At 46.1% G+C, this 18,379-nt stretch overlaps 1 protein-coding gene across 18 annotated transcripts in view; it reads left to right on the forward strand.

Annotated features, from left to right (window-relative positions):
* The first annotated feature begins 3,426 nt into the window (after positions 1–3,426).
* Positions 3,427–18,379, forward strand: part of MAP7D2 (MAP7 domain containing 2) — a 96,101-nt gene continuing 81,148 nt past the window's right edge. For all 18 annotated transcript variants that reach the window (XM_044234895.1, XM_044234906.1, XM_044234896.1 and 15 more), the window contains exon 1: positions 3,427–3,564. In XM_044234895.1, the coding sequence (XP_044090830.1) occupies positions 3,438–3,564 (127 nt within the window). In that variant the 5' untranslated portion in view covers positions 3,427–3,437. The remainder of the gene's footprint in view (positions 3,565–18,379) is intronic.

Consider the following 18,379-nt stretch of genomic DNA (forward strand, 5'->3'; position numbering starts at 1 on the left):
CAGAGAGAGAGGAGGAAGCAGGCTCCCCGCTGAGCAGAGAGCCGGATGCGGGGCTCGATCCCAGGACCCTGAGATCATGACCTGAGCCGAAGGCAGAGGCTCAACCCACTGAGCCACCCAGGCGCCCCTGAGACTCCACTATTAAGCCAAACTGTAAAGAGATTTGCAGAAATGTGAAAATGCCACTGTTAATATTTTTGTTGTTACTTTTCTTTAGAAGTATATTACAGCATCAGGTTAGTGAATTAATACTAAATATTTCTTAAATTTCTAATACAGCAATATCCGTGGATATAACCCACAAGTGAACTTGTCCTTTCAAGGAATACTGTTGCCTATATTACATTTGCACTAGGAAGTAAAAATGTATTAAGTTGTGGAAAACTTGGGGGTGCCTGGCTGGTTCATTTGGTAGAGCATGCCACTCTTGATCTTGGGGTCATGAATTCAAGCCCCAGGTTGGGTGTAGAGGTTATTTTTAAAACAAGTTTTGGGGGACGCCTGGGTGGCTCGGTTGGTTAAGTGACTGCCTTCAGCTTAGGTCATGATCCTGGAGTCCCAGGATCGAGTCCCGTATCAGGCTCCCTGCTCGGCGGTGAGTCTGCTTCTCCCTCTGACCCTCCCATTTCTCATGCTCATTCTCTCTCTCTCACTCTCTCGAATAAATAAATAAATAAAATTAAAAAAAAAAAAAACCCAAGTTTTAGAAGGGCACCTGGGTGGCTTTCGTTAAGCATCTGCCTTTGGCTCAAGTCATGATCCTGGGGTCCTGGGATCAAGTCCCACATCCCCGCAGAGTACGGGGAGCCTGCTTCTCCCTCTACCTGCCACTCCCTCTGCTTGTGCACTCTCTCTCCCTCTGTAAAATAAAATCCTAAAAAAAAAAAAAAAATGGAAATCAACAGGAAAAAGATAAGTGGACCAATAAAAAGATGGACAAGGATTGAATAGGCAATCAGGGATCATGTGGGTGGCTCAGTCGGTTAAGCTGCCTGCTCTGGACTTCGGCGCTGTCCTCTGCCAGGAGTCTGCTGAAGGATTCTCCCTCTCCCTTTATCCCTCCCCCTGCTTGTGGGCTCTCTTTCTCTATATATAATAAATAAATACGTTTTTATTTTTTTATTTTTTTAAAGATTTTATTTATTTATTTGACAGAGAGAGATCACAAGTAGGCAGAGAGGCAGGCAGAGAGAGAGAGAGGAGGAAGCAGGCTCCCTGCTGAGCAGAGAGCCCGATGCGGGACTCTATCCCAGGACCCTGAGATCATGACCTGAGCGGAAGGCAGCGGCTTAACCCACTGAGCCACCCAGGCGCCCCTAAATACGTTTTTAAAAAGTAAATCAGAATGAATGACTAATCTATTTCTGATTTGTATACAGCTGCAATGAATAGATGTTGACGATTCCAAGCAAGGAAAAACAGTGATAGCTATTGTGCAATATCATTTATATAAATTAAAACCATGCATATCTTCACAACACTATATATTTAGAAAATAGAGCTACAAAAATAAAACAGTGAAGTGCCTATGACTGGAGGAATGGAAGTGGGAATAGAAAGGAAAAAATAGAATGAAACCAGGATGAAATGCTATTCCGGCATGTCAGCAAGACAAAAACTGAAGAGTTGGATTAATTATGAACTACTACTACCCAAGGTCTCTAAGGGAAAATGGGTGGGGGGCAGTGAAGTTGGCTCCCATGCCCTAATTAACTTGGCTCAGTCTTAACTTGGGTTACAAACTTTTTTTTTCTTTTCTTTCTGTCTTTCTTTTTTTTTTTTTAAAGCCAAGGGACCAGCTTGCACTTGCCTGTTTTCCTGCTCATTTCTGTCTAAAGTCCCCTTCTGGCTTTCTCACCACAGTCACACCCTATTCCCTGTGCACCTTTGGGAGTGCCACCAACACGTTCATCTTGTTTTTCTGCCACAAAGGGACTCTCCAAGCTTTTCACTACTAATTCAGATGGAGGTTCCTGAGGGTTCCACTTTGGTGGGTTTTTAAAAATTCGTATAACTTACATATTGTGAGGTTCACCCATTTAAAATGTAAAATTTAGTGGTTTTTAGTATACTTATGGAGTCAACCATCACATAATCTAATTCTAGAATGTTTTTATCATCCCCAATAAAAATCTTGTACTCTTACTCAGCTTAATTCCGTGTTTTAATCAGGCATTTCTCCCTCCCCCAGGGGTGGGAGTTAAAACCTCAGAGGGCTGGTCACTGTCCAACAGAGAAATGTGCAGCCTGGGGCCCCATTGAGATCAGTTATCACTTGGCTGTACCTGAGTAAACACCTGAAAGCTTGAACTGGCGCGATGCAGACATCTTTTTCAGTATGTATGTCTTTGAGAAGGTGAGATGCTCATGACCTCCACTCCCGAGGCTACTACACGTTTAACAGTTTCTTCAAAGAGAGGTTGTCCTGGGGCGCCTGGGTGACCTCTGCCTTCAGCTCAGGTCATGATCCCAGGCGTCTGGGATCGAGCCCGGCATCGGGCTCTCTGCTCGGCGGGGAGCCTGCTTCCTCCTCTCTCTCTGCCTGCCTCTCTGCCTACTTGTGATCTCTGTCAAATAAAATCTGAAAAAAAAGAGAGATCATCCTCGCAGAGATTTCTCAACTGCGCATTATTTTCCCCAGGGAAGAAAGGATCCATAGTTCCTACGACTACATGCCCCTGCCCCACCTAGGTTAACCAATGAGCTTACCGTAGTCCTGTCCGGGGTAGGGCGCGTCTTGGCTGGGCTGCCCATCCACCTTGAGAACCGGAACCTGAATGTGCTTGGTGGGAGGGTCCATCAGGCGTCTACACCAGTGGCGCCTGCCTGAGGCCCTAGCTAGGAATTGTTTCCAGAGTTGCATGCAGTGCTGAGCTTGAATGTGTGTGGACGCCTCGTGTGTGTGAACGTACGCAGGCTGTGTGAGGATGTGTGCCCACGGTGTGTGAGAACACGTGCGCGCTGGGTGAACATGTGTGTGCACGTGGTATATGTGCACTGTGTTCGCAGCTCTTTGAGGATGCGTGCACAATGTGAGAAACTGCATCCTATGTATACAGTGCTTTGAGGGTGCACACACTGTGGGGAGGTGCGTTTAACACTGGTGTGTACACACTACGTGTAAGCAGTCTGTGAGGAATTATGTACACGCAGTGTGTGCTTGGAGGATCGGTGTGCTCATCGAAAGTGCGCGCGCTTTGTGCGCGTGCTGTGAGAACTAGTGCGCATGCTGCAAGTACACGCCGCCCGCCTGTGCGCTGTGAGGGCCGGTGTGCCCCTCACAGGTGCGCGTGCGCGGTGTGAGAACCGGCGCTCACTTCGCACGTGCACGCCGTGTGCGCACGCTGTGTGAGGAGGACGCGTGCGCGTGCGGGTGCGCGCGGGTCCGGTGCGGCGCGGCGGTTCCGGCAGTGCGCCTGTGCAGGCCGCGCGTCGGGATGGAGCGCGGTGGCGGCTGCGGGGCTGGAAGCGGGACGGAGGGGGCGACGCGGGGATCCCCACTTCCCGGGAAGATGGCCGAGTCAGGTGCCGTGCGGACTTCCCCGCCCAACCACCGACCTTCAGGTAGGGCGCCCGGGGTGCGGCGGGCGCGTGGGGGCTTCAGGTACCCCCGGGGGGGCGGGGCGGACCCTCCGTGGGCCGCGCAGGGCAGCGGCTCTGGAGCGCGCGGGGCGGGGACGCAGCGCGGTGCTGGGCTAAATGCCCTTCTCCCGGCCCATGGTCAACTAGGCACGGTATCCAGAGCCGCGACGCTCGCGGTGCCGGTGGCCGGGGCCCCTCTCAGGTGGCCTGAGTGAGTGGGTGCAGTTGGGGGTGGCTCAGGATGGGTGGCAAGTATGTTTGGTGTGGGGAGTTTGGGCCCACGCTGGATGCCCCAGGGGTTCCGGGGGGCCGGCCCCCTCTCAGGGAGCAGCCTGCGTTGGGGGGCACTGGGGAAGGCTGAGCGGGCTCCAGGGGGTCGCCAGGGCCTGCGCACTCGCCCACTCTGCGTCTTGGGAAATGCGCGCGAGCGGCAGCTGCAGCCGGCCCTGAAGGTGGCCCGGCTTCATGCTTCGCGGCATCCTGGGGGCAGATCCGGCACTTCACCTACTGGCAGGGGCGGAAGGAGTGCCGGCTCGGGTCCGGTTCTCCCACCACCCGCGGGCGCTCCCGCGGGCCTCCGTTGCGCTGCCCAGGGCTCTGGAGGGGCCGCAGTCCCCCTCAAGTGGCAGCGTGGCCCCTGCGTCTCCCAGCCCGCGAGGCTGCAACTGCTTGGAGCTATGGAGGACTGGTGCCCAGACGGGTGCCCAAAAATCTGCGAAGCAGGGAGAAATTTTGAGGACATTTGGCAGAATTTTCGATAAGCAGGTCTCGCGTCTTTGACGTTCTGTAAAGTGGTTGCAGGTAGTGCGGGGGTGCAGGCAGCTGGGAAACCGATTTCCTGCTGTTTTTCCTGGCAACACCTTTTTTTTTTTTTTTTAAGGTAATGTGACCTATTTTTAAAACATTTTTTACTGTAGTATAACATGCATGCCACAAAGGCGCAGATCTTAATTTAAGATTTAAATTTCTTTGAAGGAACTTAATAAATAAATCTTAATTTGAAGAATTATCGCATAGTGAAGATATGAATATTTTATATGAAGTGAACCAAGGAAGGGAAAGAAATCAAGAGAAATAGTCATTATTCACTTAAAACGAGCTTTTCGTGGTGGGTGCGAGGTATTTTCTGATTGGGCCTTCATTTACATCGTTCATAGGAGGAGGTGGCTTAAGTCTTTCCCAGTATGCGTTTTTCATCATGCATTTTTTAAAGGCAGAATTTAACCAATATCACACGTTAGTGATATAAATACTATAAATATGTACACTTCTGTTTTCATTCTTTTTGCTTACTTTGAGAAACTCAGATATGTCTGCTAGGGAAGAACCCAGAACCCACTAACCAACCCACCCACCAGAATCAGCCTTGAGGGAGGGAGACCTAGCAGAAGAAAATATCAAAAAGGTTGTTGAAGTTTGCAGTTTTATTTGGGACTTTAAATAATAGGTTATTTCCACGTTTTAAGGGCAGGGTGGAGCTTTTTGCCTGGGCTTGCTGTTTACCTGTGAGATTTAAATTTCTTTGAAGGAACTTAATAAAGGGGCATTCTACTAAGCTCTAGTGGGGAACTTTGTTGTAGAACCATTTAATGCATTCTCTACTGATTTTAAGATTAGCTTAAAGCTGTTTTCCTTTACTTGAAATTGGAACCATAGAAAGACATGTGAAGGTTTAAAATACCACACTTATGGGTCGCCTGGGTGGCTCAGTGGGTTAAAGCCTCTGCCTTCTCAGGTCATGATCCCAGAACCCTGGGATTGAGCCCTGCATCAGGCTCTCTGCTCAGCACGGGGCCTGCTTCCTCCTCTCTCTGCCTTCTTGTGATCTCTGTCTGTCAAATAAATAAAATCTTTAAAAATAAAATACTACACTTACATGCATTATGGTTGGTGTGGAAAAATTGGGAATGTTCAATTTAGGGACCAGGTAGTACCATGGTTTGTTCTTTTGAGGGCTAGTGAGGCCAGATACTTGGAAAAATAATGTCATTCTCAGTAAAATCTGGATTATTGAGGTTTTATTATAATTCATCTGGGATGCTGATCGTTCTTGGTTACCCAGAGGCTTTATCATTTGGGATCCATTCTTTTTTTTTTTTTTAAGATTATTTATTTATTTGACAGAGAGAGATCACAGTAGACAGAGAGGCAGGCAGAGAGAGAGGAAGGGAAGCAGGCTCCCTGCTGAGCAGAGAGCCCGATGCGGGACTCGATCCCAGGACCCTGAGATCATGACCTGAGCGGAAGGCAGCGGCTTAATCTACTGAGCCACCCAGGCGCCCCTTGGGATCCATTCTTAATGAGATTGAGCCCACACATCTAGGTGATATGAATTGATGAGTGCTTTTCTTTTTTTTTTTTTTTTTTAAAGAAAACCACTTTTTTTTTTTTAAGATTTTTTTATTTATTTATTTGACAGAGAGAAATCACAAGTAGATGGAGAGGCAGGCAGAGAGAGAGGGAAGCAGGCTCCCCTGCTGAGCAGAGAGCCCGATGCGGGACTCGATCCCAGGACCCTGAGATCATGACCTGAGCCGAAGGCAGCGGCTCAACCCACTGAGCCACCCAGGCGCCCCTGATGAGTGCTTTTCAGAGCTGATGTAGATGGTGACTAGGGAATACCTCTGGTGGTTTCCTTTAACAACAGGTTCTTCCAATATTGAAATCCTGTGCATTCCATTTCCCACCAGTGATGCCTTTTTTTCTTTCCTTTTATTCACCCGCTGGATAGAAATTAGCAAATGTACTGTTCTTTCTAGGGCTTTGCTGTAGGCACTGTTTAGTGACGAGCAAGCCCCTGTTGCTTGGATCTGCTTAAATACCTTTAGCCAATAGATAGAATCACTGGATCTCAGCTGTCAGACGGTCTCGATGTTACACAGATCCTGTGCTCCCCTCAGCCTGAAATGCCCCCTTCTTACCTTTTCCCATTCCAGGGTTCACTTCCTCTAGGCTCCTCTTAGTCAGAATTAAGGAACTTCCTCTTGTCTGTGCCTGTGGCACCTTCAGCAAAACACTCTCATTCTGCCTCTTACATTAACCAGCCAGCTCCTCTCAGCAGGCATCCCTGAGTGTCCCCTGTAAGCCAGACCCAGTGCTGGTGGCTACTGCTGCTGCTGGAGCTGAGTAGATTGAGCCACAGGAGGCCTGGGAGTGAATGCCACCTCGTCACTTTCCTCAGTCTCACGTCAGGAAAATTATTTGACATCTTGAGCTTCAGTTTTCTCACCTTTAAAATGGGCTTAAGAACAACGTGGGAGAAGAAGCACTGCTTTGAGGAAGGAATTAGTATCTGTAAAGCAGTGGCTGACATACAGTAAGTACTCAAGCCGGTTAGCAGTTACTTCCTATTATATCATCAGCTTGAGAACAAGGTCTAGGTCTAGGTTATAGGTGCCTCTCTCAGTGCCACCTGGTACAGGTACACAGTAAGTCTAAAACTGATGTTTAACAATTGCATTATGCTGGGAGCAGCTACACTGGGTCCAGCTTTCAGTAAATATTCATGAATTGGACTGAAACGGTGTATTGGTCGAGTTTGTGGTAGTGGCATTACAAAACATGTTTCCTAAGACCTGTTGAGTTTTCTGGTACATTTGATGGGTGAATGTTGTTTATTGAGTTGAACTCATTTCCCAATTGTTCCCTGGTAAGGAGAGCATTGCTCTGACAAAGAATGAGGTTCCCTTTTGTCCTTCCACTTGGAAATTTTCCGTCCCCTGCCCTAGATCAGGAGAAAGTAGGGGTGCACACTGGAAGGTCAGGAGATCCTCCTGCAGGGGCCAAAGTAGGGTGGGGCTGCTCAGGAAAGGCTGAGAGTAGGTCCCCAAGAAATCAGAATTCTTCATCTTTTCCCAAAATTGTATTTAAGACTATTCTTGAATGCTCAGTTCTTTTTTTATAAAAGACTTTTCTGTAATCTCTACACCCAATATGGGACTTGAACTCACAACTCTGAGACCAAGAGTTGCATGTTCCACCAACTGAGCCAGCCAGGCGCCCTGAACACTTGGATTCTAAAACTGCTTGGACCTCATCTGCCTTTGGCACAGGTCATGATCTCAGGGTCCTGGGATTGAGTCCCACATCTGGCTCCCTGTTTAGCGGGAAGTCTCCTTCTTCTCATTCCCCCTGCTTGTGTGCTCTCTCTCTCTCTCTCTGTGTCAAATAAATAAAATCTTAAAAAAATAAAACTGCTTGGACCTAAGAAGAGCAAGTTGAGTTTGTGCATGCATATTAAACATCTCAGGTCTTCTCGGCATTAGGAAGGATCCACAGGTCATTCCACAGGTCATGAGGGAAAGACACAAAGTTGTGTTTGATCTGGGGCTTCTGGCCTTGTTTAGTGATGGCACTATGGGACTTGGACTTGGTAGGACCTTCAAGGCAAATCACTGAAAGTCTGCCTGACCATCAGTGGTTTCTCTACTGATGTCCCAATACTGGTGACACAAGTAGTCAGACTTTCATTTCTATTTCTAGCCCTTCTTCCTCTCCAGGATTAAAAGATGTTATCCTCTTATTCAGCTGCCCCATCTTCTGGAGTAGTTTTTTTGTTTTTTCGTTTTTGTTTTTTTTAAAGAATATCTCATCTTTTGTAGGAATTATATGGATTGACTTATAAAACAAGGATATTCAGGGTTGATTTGAGCAAGAAGAGATGGGGACTTCTGGGAGATGTTGGTGCACAGTCTGGTGGGCCTTGTTGGGAAGATTTAACAGGATATAACTCAGAATGCGCTCAGTTCCTAGGATAATGCTGATGATGATACTGCCTGGTTTGGGGGGACTACTGGTGTGCTGCATTAGCTCTGGCAGCAGTCCAGGGATTTGAAAACTTTCCCAGGAAGTGGCTGTGGTTGGGGCTAGCTGCTTTTGGGAGACCGTGGCCTGGAGGAGATTGCCCACTGCCCATCTCACATCTCAGGGGACCTCCTTCAAATGTGGAGTTGGCACCTGAGGCTCTGGGATAGGCTGAGCTTTGGGATCCCCCTCATCCACCTCTGGGGTCTGTCCAAATGTAGGCCTTTATTTGCTTTTCTTTCAGCAAGCATTTTTGTTATCATTTTGCCTAGGAAGTTTTCCTCTTTTTAAAAGCCATGTGATTAGCAGAGTTCAGGACGTGACTTAAGCAGAAGGAAGCCAGATATGACTGAGCTGCACAGCCGTGCCAAATTCCCATGATCCCTTGGAAGAGCAGGGTCTGTCTTCAGGGTCCACAGCTCCTGGCCGGAGCTGAGTTCATTCACTGTCTGCAAACACCTGCTTTTCCTCTGGATGCCAAATAGGCTGGCATCTTTTAGCGCCAAACAACTCTATGGAATGCTTCTTGCTCCTCTGTCATCTCCACCCTCTTAAATGTTACTTTACTATGTAGTAGTAACTCTGTGAGACATTGTTTATATACTGTACATTTCACCCTTCTAAAATTCACAATTCAGTGATTTTCTGTATTTTCACAGAGTTGTACAGCTATCACCACAGCCAAATTTAGAACATTTTCATCACCCCACAGAGAAACCCCATACCCATCAGCGGTCATTCCCCATTCCCCCTCACCGCCCTCCCCCCAGGTGCGGGCAGCCACCTGTCCACTCTGTCTCTGTAGAGACCTCCGAGGTTCTGCCACGGCAGTCTTCAGCCTTTGGTGCAGACACATAGGGTTCTTGTGCAGCAGTCCTTGGGTGGGTGTCCATGCGTCAGAGGTTTAGAAACCATCATTCTGCAATCTCCATCTTTCAGGTCCAATACTTGTTTCACCACAAAGTCTTGCTTTTCCACCTTCTGTGCATTCTGCTGCTCAGGGCCTGCAAGGCGGTGGAGCCTGACAGTAAGCCCCCTCCCAGACAGCCTGCAGTTACACACTGCACATGTGTTCATTTTAGCTCCTCAAAGGCTAACAGCTGCCAATTGTTGAGCACTTAGGTGCCAAGCACCATTATAAGCACTTGTCATACATTATTTTACTTTATTCCTTGCAGCCATTCTTTTTTTTTTTTAAAGATTTTATTTATTTATTTGACAGAGATCACAAGTAGGCAGAGAGGCAGGCTGAAAGAGAGAGAGGGGGAAGCAGGCTCCCTGCCGAGCAGAGAGCCCGATGCGGGACTCGATCCCAGGACCCTGGGATCATGACCTGAGCCGAAGGCAGAGGCTTAACCCAGTGAGCCACCCAGGCATCCCTATCCTCATTTTAGAGATGTTTCAATTCTCTATTGCTGTGTAGCAAATCATTTCAAACTTACTATTTCTCACAATTCTCGGGGTAGGTTGGGCCCAGTTGAGTGGTTTTTCTGTTCCATGTGGTGTCCGCTGGAGTTGCTGTCAGCTGGGAGCTCACTTGCGTTTGTAACGTGCAGCATAGCCTGTCGTGGGCCTGGTAGCTAATCACAGGGAGTCAGTCCTGGACTTCTCACAGCGTCGCAGCTGGGCTTCAGCAGCGAGGAAGCAGAAGTTGCCAGTTCTCTTAAGGCTTGGGCTTGGAAGTCCCAGAATGTCACTTTTCCTGCATTCAGTGGTGAAAGCAAGTCACAAGGCCAGCCAAATTCAAGGGGAGGGAGCCAGACTCCACCTCTTGATGTGAGCAGTGGCAAGCACCCGCCAGTAGAGGATGAATCTCCTTTTTTGGAGATTCTCTACTGCAACAGGTGAGTATGCTGAATGTAAGAGAGCGTAAGTAAGTTGCTCAAGGTCATACGGTATGTGGTGAGGCAGTGCGTTTGACTCCAGAGTTAAGTATTTTTTACCTTTGTGCCACATGTGCCTTCCCAGGTACATGAAAACAAACTCTTCTCGCAAACACTCCAAGCGAGCTCCCGGCTTGCTGCGAGTCCAGCTGACACATCTTCTGTACCCCTCTGGAGATCTCATTCAGTACTCTAGGTCCACGTTTTATAAGGATTTTGTGTGCCTTTTTCTTAGGATACAGTTTTTCTCCTCAAAGGTAATGACCCACATTTGTTAGAATTACAGCAAAAATTTTATAGATTAAAATGCTTAGAGGAAGAAAGTTTCCACTTAACAGGATTTCTGGCTTGCCAGGAGTTAACTTCCTACTCTCTCTATGCCAGCCTTCACTGCTGGGCTCTGAAAGATCACCTTAGTATACTTTTCTGTCTTAGGACACTGTTGTGTATGACTGAGGACTGTAGTTCTTGGGTCATCACTACACTCTAGGCCAGTGTGTCTCAAACTAATTCTGGTGAACGGTTTGTTTTTTGTTTCTGATTCCCAATTTGTTATTGACCAATATCTTGGCAAAATAAAATAAAAAAGACTTACTAGAAAAATAAAATGTTAAGGAAGGACATGGAAGATATGACTCCTGATTTTTAAATATTAGATAAGATATTAGATTGCAAGGTATCAGTGGATATTAGTCTGTCGAATTGCTATAAATGTTTCTTAATGCATGCTCTCAATTTATGTCCTTATTTTAAATGATAACAGAAAATAAGGAGACTGGCACCCATCCATGGGCCACACTCTGAGTAGCTCTGCCCTGGGCCAGCATTTCGCAAAGGGTGTGGCACACAAGAGGGTTTAGGTTACATACGGACAGATTTATCTTTTCAATTTTAAGCTAATAGTTGTGTGAATTTTTTAAATGGTATTATAAAACTATAACTCATACATCAAACTAATTTCATGAGTATTTTTCAGAACGAGTAGAAAATGAAAAGAACTCAGTTTAAAGAAAAAATAATAATAGTATGGGTTGGTGCTGGATAACACAAATAGAATGCTAGCTGTATATATAATCTTAAATTTTCTAACAGCTACATTTGAAAAAGTAAAAAAGAGGAAGGTGAAATTAATATAATACAGTTTATTCAGGGGCACCTGAGAGGCTCAGTCAGTTAAGCATCTGCCTTTGGCTCAGGTCATGATCCCAGGGTCCTGGGATCGAGCCCCATGTCAGGCTCTCTGCTTCTCCCTCTGCCTCTCTCCCTCTCTCAGATTAATAAATAAAATCTTTTTTAAAAATAGCACTAAGAAGGAAGTTAAGCCAGTATATCTACCACACCAACCCAGGTTCTACACTGGTGGACTTGCTAAGTAAATAATTTTTTTTAGGATTTATTTATTTATTTATTTGAGAGAGAATGAGAATGCTAGTGGGGGGAGGGCCAGAGAGACAGAGGGAGAATCCTCAAGCAGACTCCCCACTGAGCAGGGAACCTGATGCAGGGCTCTATCACAGGACCCTGAGATCATGACCCAAGCTGAAATCCAGAGTAGGCCACTTAACTGACTGAGCCACCCAGACTAGCCAACCAGTAGTTAAAGACTTGATGTCAAAGACAGAGAAGGACCAGCTGCTCAGAAGGAAGACAGCTTAATCTGGGCAGGGACTTGTCCTGCAGGCCCTGAAAGTGAGTGCTGGCTAACCAGCCCTGCCCAGCGAAGTCCCTTTATAGCCAGTGCCAGCTCTCTCACATAATCAAACCCGGGATATAGGGATGGGACCAGCCTGTGAATTCACTGGAACCGCCCAGTAATGTGGTCTCCAGAGTCTGTCCTGTCAACCAGTAGGAACTTGTTGATCATAAAGAGCAACTGACTTCTGTAAACTGGTACTAGGAAGACACAGTACCAACTCTGGGTGTAAATGACCAGACCTGACCTCAGAGAGCCCATCCTAACCCAGTGGACTTCCCACAGGAGCCTGGCATTAAACTTGGGAGATCCTGAGCTAGTTAATACTGCTGTCTCCTCCCATCTTTCTAGCAATGTCTTACCATGCTTTCCATTGATAACAGCTTAATAATTACCATGAAGTCAGGCCCACCCTCTTTCCACCACCTGTCAAGTCACCAAGACAACATTTTATGTGAGGACCTTACCACTTGGCCACGTTGGAGAAAGCAAATGCTGCTTCTTCCTTCAGGAGCCTGGGGATTAAGCCTGTTTTGCCTTATTGTAGGGGAGACCATTTTATCAGAGCATCTTTCCATTTTCATTATGCCTACCCATGTTGGATTGAATACCACAACACACATTCATACCATTCTTGACAGCACTCAATACCATTGTACCTTTTGTGACCATGGTGTCATTCCTGCAGCAGAAGAACTTTCTGCCATGATGGAGATGGTCTAAATCAGTGAGTCCTGTCCAGTATGCTAGCCACTAGTCACAGCTGGCTCCTGAGTACTTGAAATGTGACCAGTCCAAACGGAGATGTGCTGAAAGCATAAAATATATACTGGTTTTGGAAGACTCAGTGCAAAGAATACATTGTGAGATCTCTTATGAATAATTCTTTATATTAATTACATGTTGAAATGAGTGTGTTTTGGGTAAACTGGGTTAAATACATTTTTAAAAAATATTTGTTAGAGAGAGAGTGCACCCCACACAAGCAGAAGCAGCAGCAGGCAGAGGGAGAAGCAAGATCCCAGATGAGCAAGGAGCTCGAAGCTTAACCCACTGAGGCACCCAGGTGCCCCTTAGCTCTATTTTTCTATTTATTTTTGCTCTATTTTATATAAGCAGAAGGAGGGCATAAATGAGTGCCTGAAATTAATAAGTACAGAGCAGGAAATGACCCTGTAGCTTGGGTCTTTTATCAGGCACCTAAAGTCCTTAATCAAACAGTGCTTTGTGTCCTTGTTTCAGAACACCTTAATGTGTGCCCTTAACTTGCAATAACCATCTGAACTGTAACCTGGACAGAATGGGATTCTCCTGGGCTTATTTTTTAACCACCTGCCCGCCCCCTCCCAAGATTCCTGTCCTCTTCCCTGAGCACTTGGGACTGCTATCCACTTACCAGAGAAGGAACCGTCCTTGTGCTTGGGAGTGGTGTCGCCTCTTAGGAGTTTTTGCTCTCCCTTAATTGTTTGTGTTGGGTTCTCGGGAGCACTTATCAAGGGTGACAGTTGGTGGTGAAATATTATTATAGCCTTCAGTGGAAGCTTTCCTTCCCCTTGGATGACTTTTCCTCCAGTGGAGATACGTTTTATGGACAAAATTTAAGTGATCATTGTCATTAGCTAGGTAACCAGTATTATTTAAGCTGTTTTAGTTACATCTTCAGACTGTAAGCTCTCTTCTTAAAATTACTAATTCTTCTTGTAGTTTTCTTTTTTTTTTTTTAAAGATTTTATTTATTTATTTGACAGAGAGAAATCACAAGTAGATGGAGAGGCAGGCAGAGAGAGAGAGAGGGAAGCAGGCTCCCTGCTGAGCAGAGAGCCCGATGCGGGACTCGATCCCAGGACCCTGAGATCATGACCTGAGCTGAAGGCAGCGGCTTAACCCACTGAGCCACCCAGGCGCCCTCTTCTTGTAGTTTTCTTACTGCAAAACATGTTTCTGCTTTCCTTTTTCCCTCTCCTCACCCACCTAAATTTCCACTTAACTTGATTTTGTTTTTGTCAGTCATAAATTATTTCTAAAGAATAATCGATTTTTATTAATGGTCCATTAATTTCCACATATCTCTAATCTTCTGGGATGAGATTAGCTCTTCTTATAGTAGAATGGTCAAGAAAGCAGAATGTGCACTGTTTAACTCTACCCTGTTAGCTTTAATTTCTTAGTTGTCTTTTACTTTCTCTCAGTTTTGACTGAGGAACTCCAGAAGACTTGGTGCCTTTCTATTAAGGAGTACTGAATGTCCTTTGTGGTACATAATTTCACCTTTATTAGTTAAAAATTAAAAGGATTCTTGCCACTTGGGAATATGTAGAAGATTTCAGAGTGAAATCTTTTAAGGATGTATTTACTGTAGAGAGAGCTGGTGGGGAGGGACAGGAGAGAGAGCCCGACGCAAGGCAGTGTCTCCACTGCAAGATGTCAAAACCTAGCCAAAACCAAAAGTCAGATGCCTAACCACCAGCACCACCCAGACGCTCCTAGAGTGAATGCCTCTTATAATCAGGCCAGTTCAAGCAGGAGCTACCGCATGCAAGGACCAGGGCTATCTAATAGAACTTTCCATGAGGATGGACATGTTCTACATCTGCTTCACATGGTAGCCATCAGCCACTATGTGGCTGTGGAGCACTGAGGAACTGAGTTTTTTAAATTCTATTTGATTTTAGATGATTTAAATTAAAATATCCACATGTGGTAGTGGCTCCTGAATTGGACTGTGCAGTTAACTAAATGTTGGCTAACCTTGCCAGATGAGGATCAGAAATGAGGAATAAGTTTCAGGCCTTAAACGAGTTGCTTAAAACTCATCTATTCTTGGTTTCTCCTTTACAAGTTGTGGTATTTGGTTGTTGTTATTCAGTCACTCTCAGATGTGCACAAGCCATCAAGTACAGAACCCAGAAGTTACCTCCTGTGTGGTTCATATCAGATCTGTAGGGCCACGATGGGATCTAGTACCCAAGACTTATTTCTGGCTCCTGGTGGCCCTGGGGTGCCCGTGATCAGCAGCTCCTCTCTATCCCTGCCACATTTTTGGCTATACAGATTGGTGGGAGGATAAATTGGATTGACTTAGAGGGCATCACCAGACCTTAGCTATATAGGATTTGGGTGGCCTGTGGGGAGAACTTTTCCAGTGAGAGACTGGCAGGGACTGAGACCATAGGCTTAGGCCAGAGAGCCCTGTGGTAGAAGGTGAAGTTGGTGAGGACATTTGGGGGCATTGGGCAGCACGCTGAATGAGTCATGTTCCCTCTTCTCTAGGATGTAATCAGTCAAGTAGATAAGCCTCACCTCTCTTGTTCCAGCTTGTTCCTTACAAACCATGGCCACAGGTGTTGGCCCATGAGAAAAACTCAGTTGCTTGTCTGTAAGATGGTACGCTAGGAAATCTGATTGGTGCTTTCCAGCTCTTGAGATAACTGTGTTCCTCCACTGCCAGCTCAGGAGGCAAGGGGAAGGGTAGGTTTGTCTTCACCCTTTTGTTATGGGGATCACCAGCCAAGTAGGCTTGGAGCCAGCAGACTTACCATATTTCCCCTTAACCTCCCCCATTACAACCAAGCAGGGACTTCTGCCCTCTTTATCTCTTGTGACCCCATCACTGTTGCCTGGCTTAGACCTGTCATCTGGGGCCTGGCCATTATTACAAGAGCCTTAGAGGTCTCTGTTCCTCCATGTTACCCTCCTGTTATGGATTCATCTTATCACCCTCTTACCTAACCTTCTCTGACATCTGCCTAGCACGAGCATAGTCTAGACTACTGATAAGACAGGTGTGTTTAAATGGGGCTCCCACCTACCCTTTCAGCCCCCTTTCTCTGGCCAGCACACTCTGTACACCACCACCCCCGCACCTCACTCATGGCCATGCTCTTCCCTGTGCCCAGAATTCCCTTCCTCTCTGTATCTGCCATGTTCATCCTTTAGTACTTCTCTCACATCTCACTTCCTCCCTGAAGCCTTCCCTGACCACATACTTTTGGTAGATTTTCCTTTTCTCCCCCATTTCCGTTTTGGTGTTGATAACGTGAATGCAGGTAAATCAGGTCATGTGCAAATAAACTTGGGGTTGACATTTGTAAACCAAAGCATACAGATCTTAGACATGGTTTGATGAATGTTTTCTTATACACCTGTATAACCAACCCAGATCAAAAAACATTTCCAGCACCTAGAAAGCTTCCTCATGCCCCCTCCTAGACAGTGGCCCCCAAAGGGAACCATTTCCTCACCTCTTTTTTAAAGATTTATTTATTTATTTGAGATACAGAGAGAATTGCGTGTGTTGGGGAGGAGCAGAGGGAGAGGGAGAGAGAAACTCAAGCCGACTCCACACTGAGCATGGCGTGCTACACAGGGCTCACGTTCACAACCTAGGAGGTCATGACCTGAGCTGAAATCATGAGTATCACGAGTCAGACGCTTGACTGACAGAGCCACTCAGGTGCCCCCTCACCTCTTTTCACTGTGGTTTAGTTTTGTTTATTTTTGAGCTTTGTTAAACTGGATTCATGTAGCATGCCCATTTTTATTATGGCAATGTATACATAATCTAAAACTATTTTAGCAGTTTTTAATTTAGTTGGCATTAAGGACATTTACATTGTTGAGCATCCATCAGTGCCATCCATCTCCAGAAACTTTTCATCAAGTATATACTTTTTTTAAAAGATTTTATTCATTTATTTGAGAGGGAGAGAAAGAGAGAGAGAGCAAGAGCACTAGCAGGTGGAGGGCCAGAGAGAGAAGCAGACTCCCTGCTGAGCAAGGAACCCGACCTGGGGCTCGACCCCAAGATCATGACCTTAGCCAAAGGCCGACACTCAAGCGACTAAGCCACCCAGGTGTCCCAAGTATATGCTTTTGTGATTGGTTTTTTTCATTTCAGTGTTATGTCTATAAGATTCACCCATGTTGTATCTATCAGCAGTTCATTTACTTTTATTTTTGAGCAGTATTACATTGTGTGACTACTACTATAGTTTGTTTTATCCATTCTTTTGCTAATAGACACATGGGTTATTTCCAGCTTCTTATTCTTTTGACTAAAACTTCAATGAACATGCTTGTGCACATTTCTTCGTGCCCATACAAAAGCATTTCTATTGCTCATGTATGCCCAGAAGTGGAGTTGCTGGGTCATAAAGTAGGCATATGTCTAGCTTTAGCAGATTGTGCCAAACTGTTTTCAAAGAGTTGGAAGCAGTTTATTATTGTTGTTGTTGTTTTTGTTTTTTAAAGATTTTATTTATTTATTCGACAGAGAGAAATCACAAGTAGATGGAGAGGCAGGCAGAGAGAGAGAGAGAGGGAAGCAGGCTCCCTGCTGAGCAGCGAGCCTGATGCGGGACCCAATCCCAGGACCCTGAGATCATGACCCGAGCCGAAGGCAGCGGCTTAAACCACTGAACCACCCAGGCGCCCCTATTATTGTTGTTTTAATAAATTACCACAAATGTAATGGCTTGTAGCAACTAAATTTATTTAGTAGCAACTAAATCTTATAATTCTAGAAGTCAGAAGTCCTAAAATACATGTCAGTAGAACCTTTCTGGGGGCTATAAGGTGAGAACCCATTTCCTTGCCTTCTCCATCCAGCTTCTAGAGGCTGCCTGCATTCAGTGGCTCCTCACTCCTTCCTCTGTTGTCAAGGGCAGCAGCAGGGCAGTATCTTCCAGTATCTCTCTCTCCAACTTCTGGCTTCATCGTCATATCTCCTCTCTCACCCTAACTCTCCTGCCTCGCCTGTGATTGCTTTGGGCCCACTTGGAAAATCCTGGATAATCTCCTCATCTCAAGAACCGTTACTTTGTCACATCTGCAAAAGCCTTTTTGTCACATAAGGTAACATATCCACAGATTCCAGGGATTAGGATTTAGACTTCTTGGCAGGGATGAGGGAGAAGGCGTTATTCTACCTACCACATGGCTGTGCCATTTTGCATTCCCATCAGGGAAGCAGCAGAGTTTCAGTTCCTCCACGTCTTTGTCAGCTTTTGGTATTGTCTGTCTTTTTAATTTTAGCCAGTCTGATGGGAATGTGGGGGTACATCTACAGCTACCACCTTCAGATAGTATGTCCTCCTTTGCTGCGATACAGCTTTATTGCAACTTCACAGTATTTTTTTTTAAAGATTTTATTTATTTATTTGACAGAAATCACAAGGAGGCAGAGAGGCAGGCAGAGAGAGAGAGGAGGAAGCAGGCTCCCTGCTGAGCAGAGAGCCCGATGCGGGGCTCGATCCCAGGACTCTGAGATCATGACCTGAGCCGAAGGCAGAGGCTTTAACCCACTGAGCCACCCAGGCGCCCCACAACTTCACAGTATTATAAATATTTGTTTCCGTGCTTCTCTCTTGCCCAAGCCACATATCCTTCATGCAGCAGGTCGTAGCTGATTCAGTAGAGG

The sequence above is a fragment of the Neovison vison genome, chromosome X (assembly GCF_020171115.1).
Source record: "Neovison vison isolate M4711 chromosome X, ASM_NN_V1, whole genome shotgun sequence".
NCBI classification, from domain to species: Eukaryota; Metazoa; Chordata; class Mammalia; order Carnivora; family Mustelidae; genus Neogale; species Neogale vison.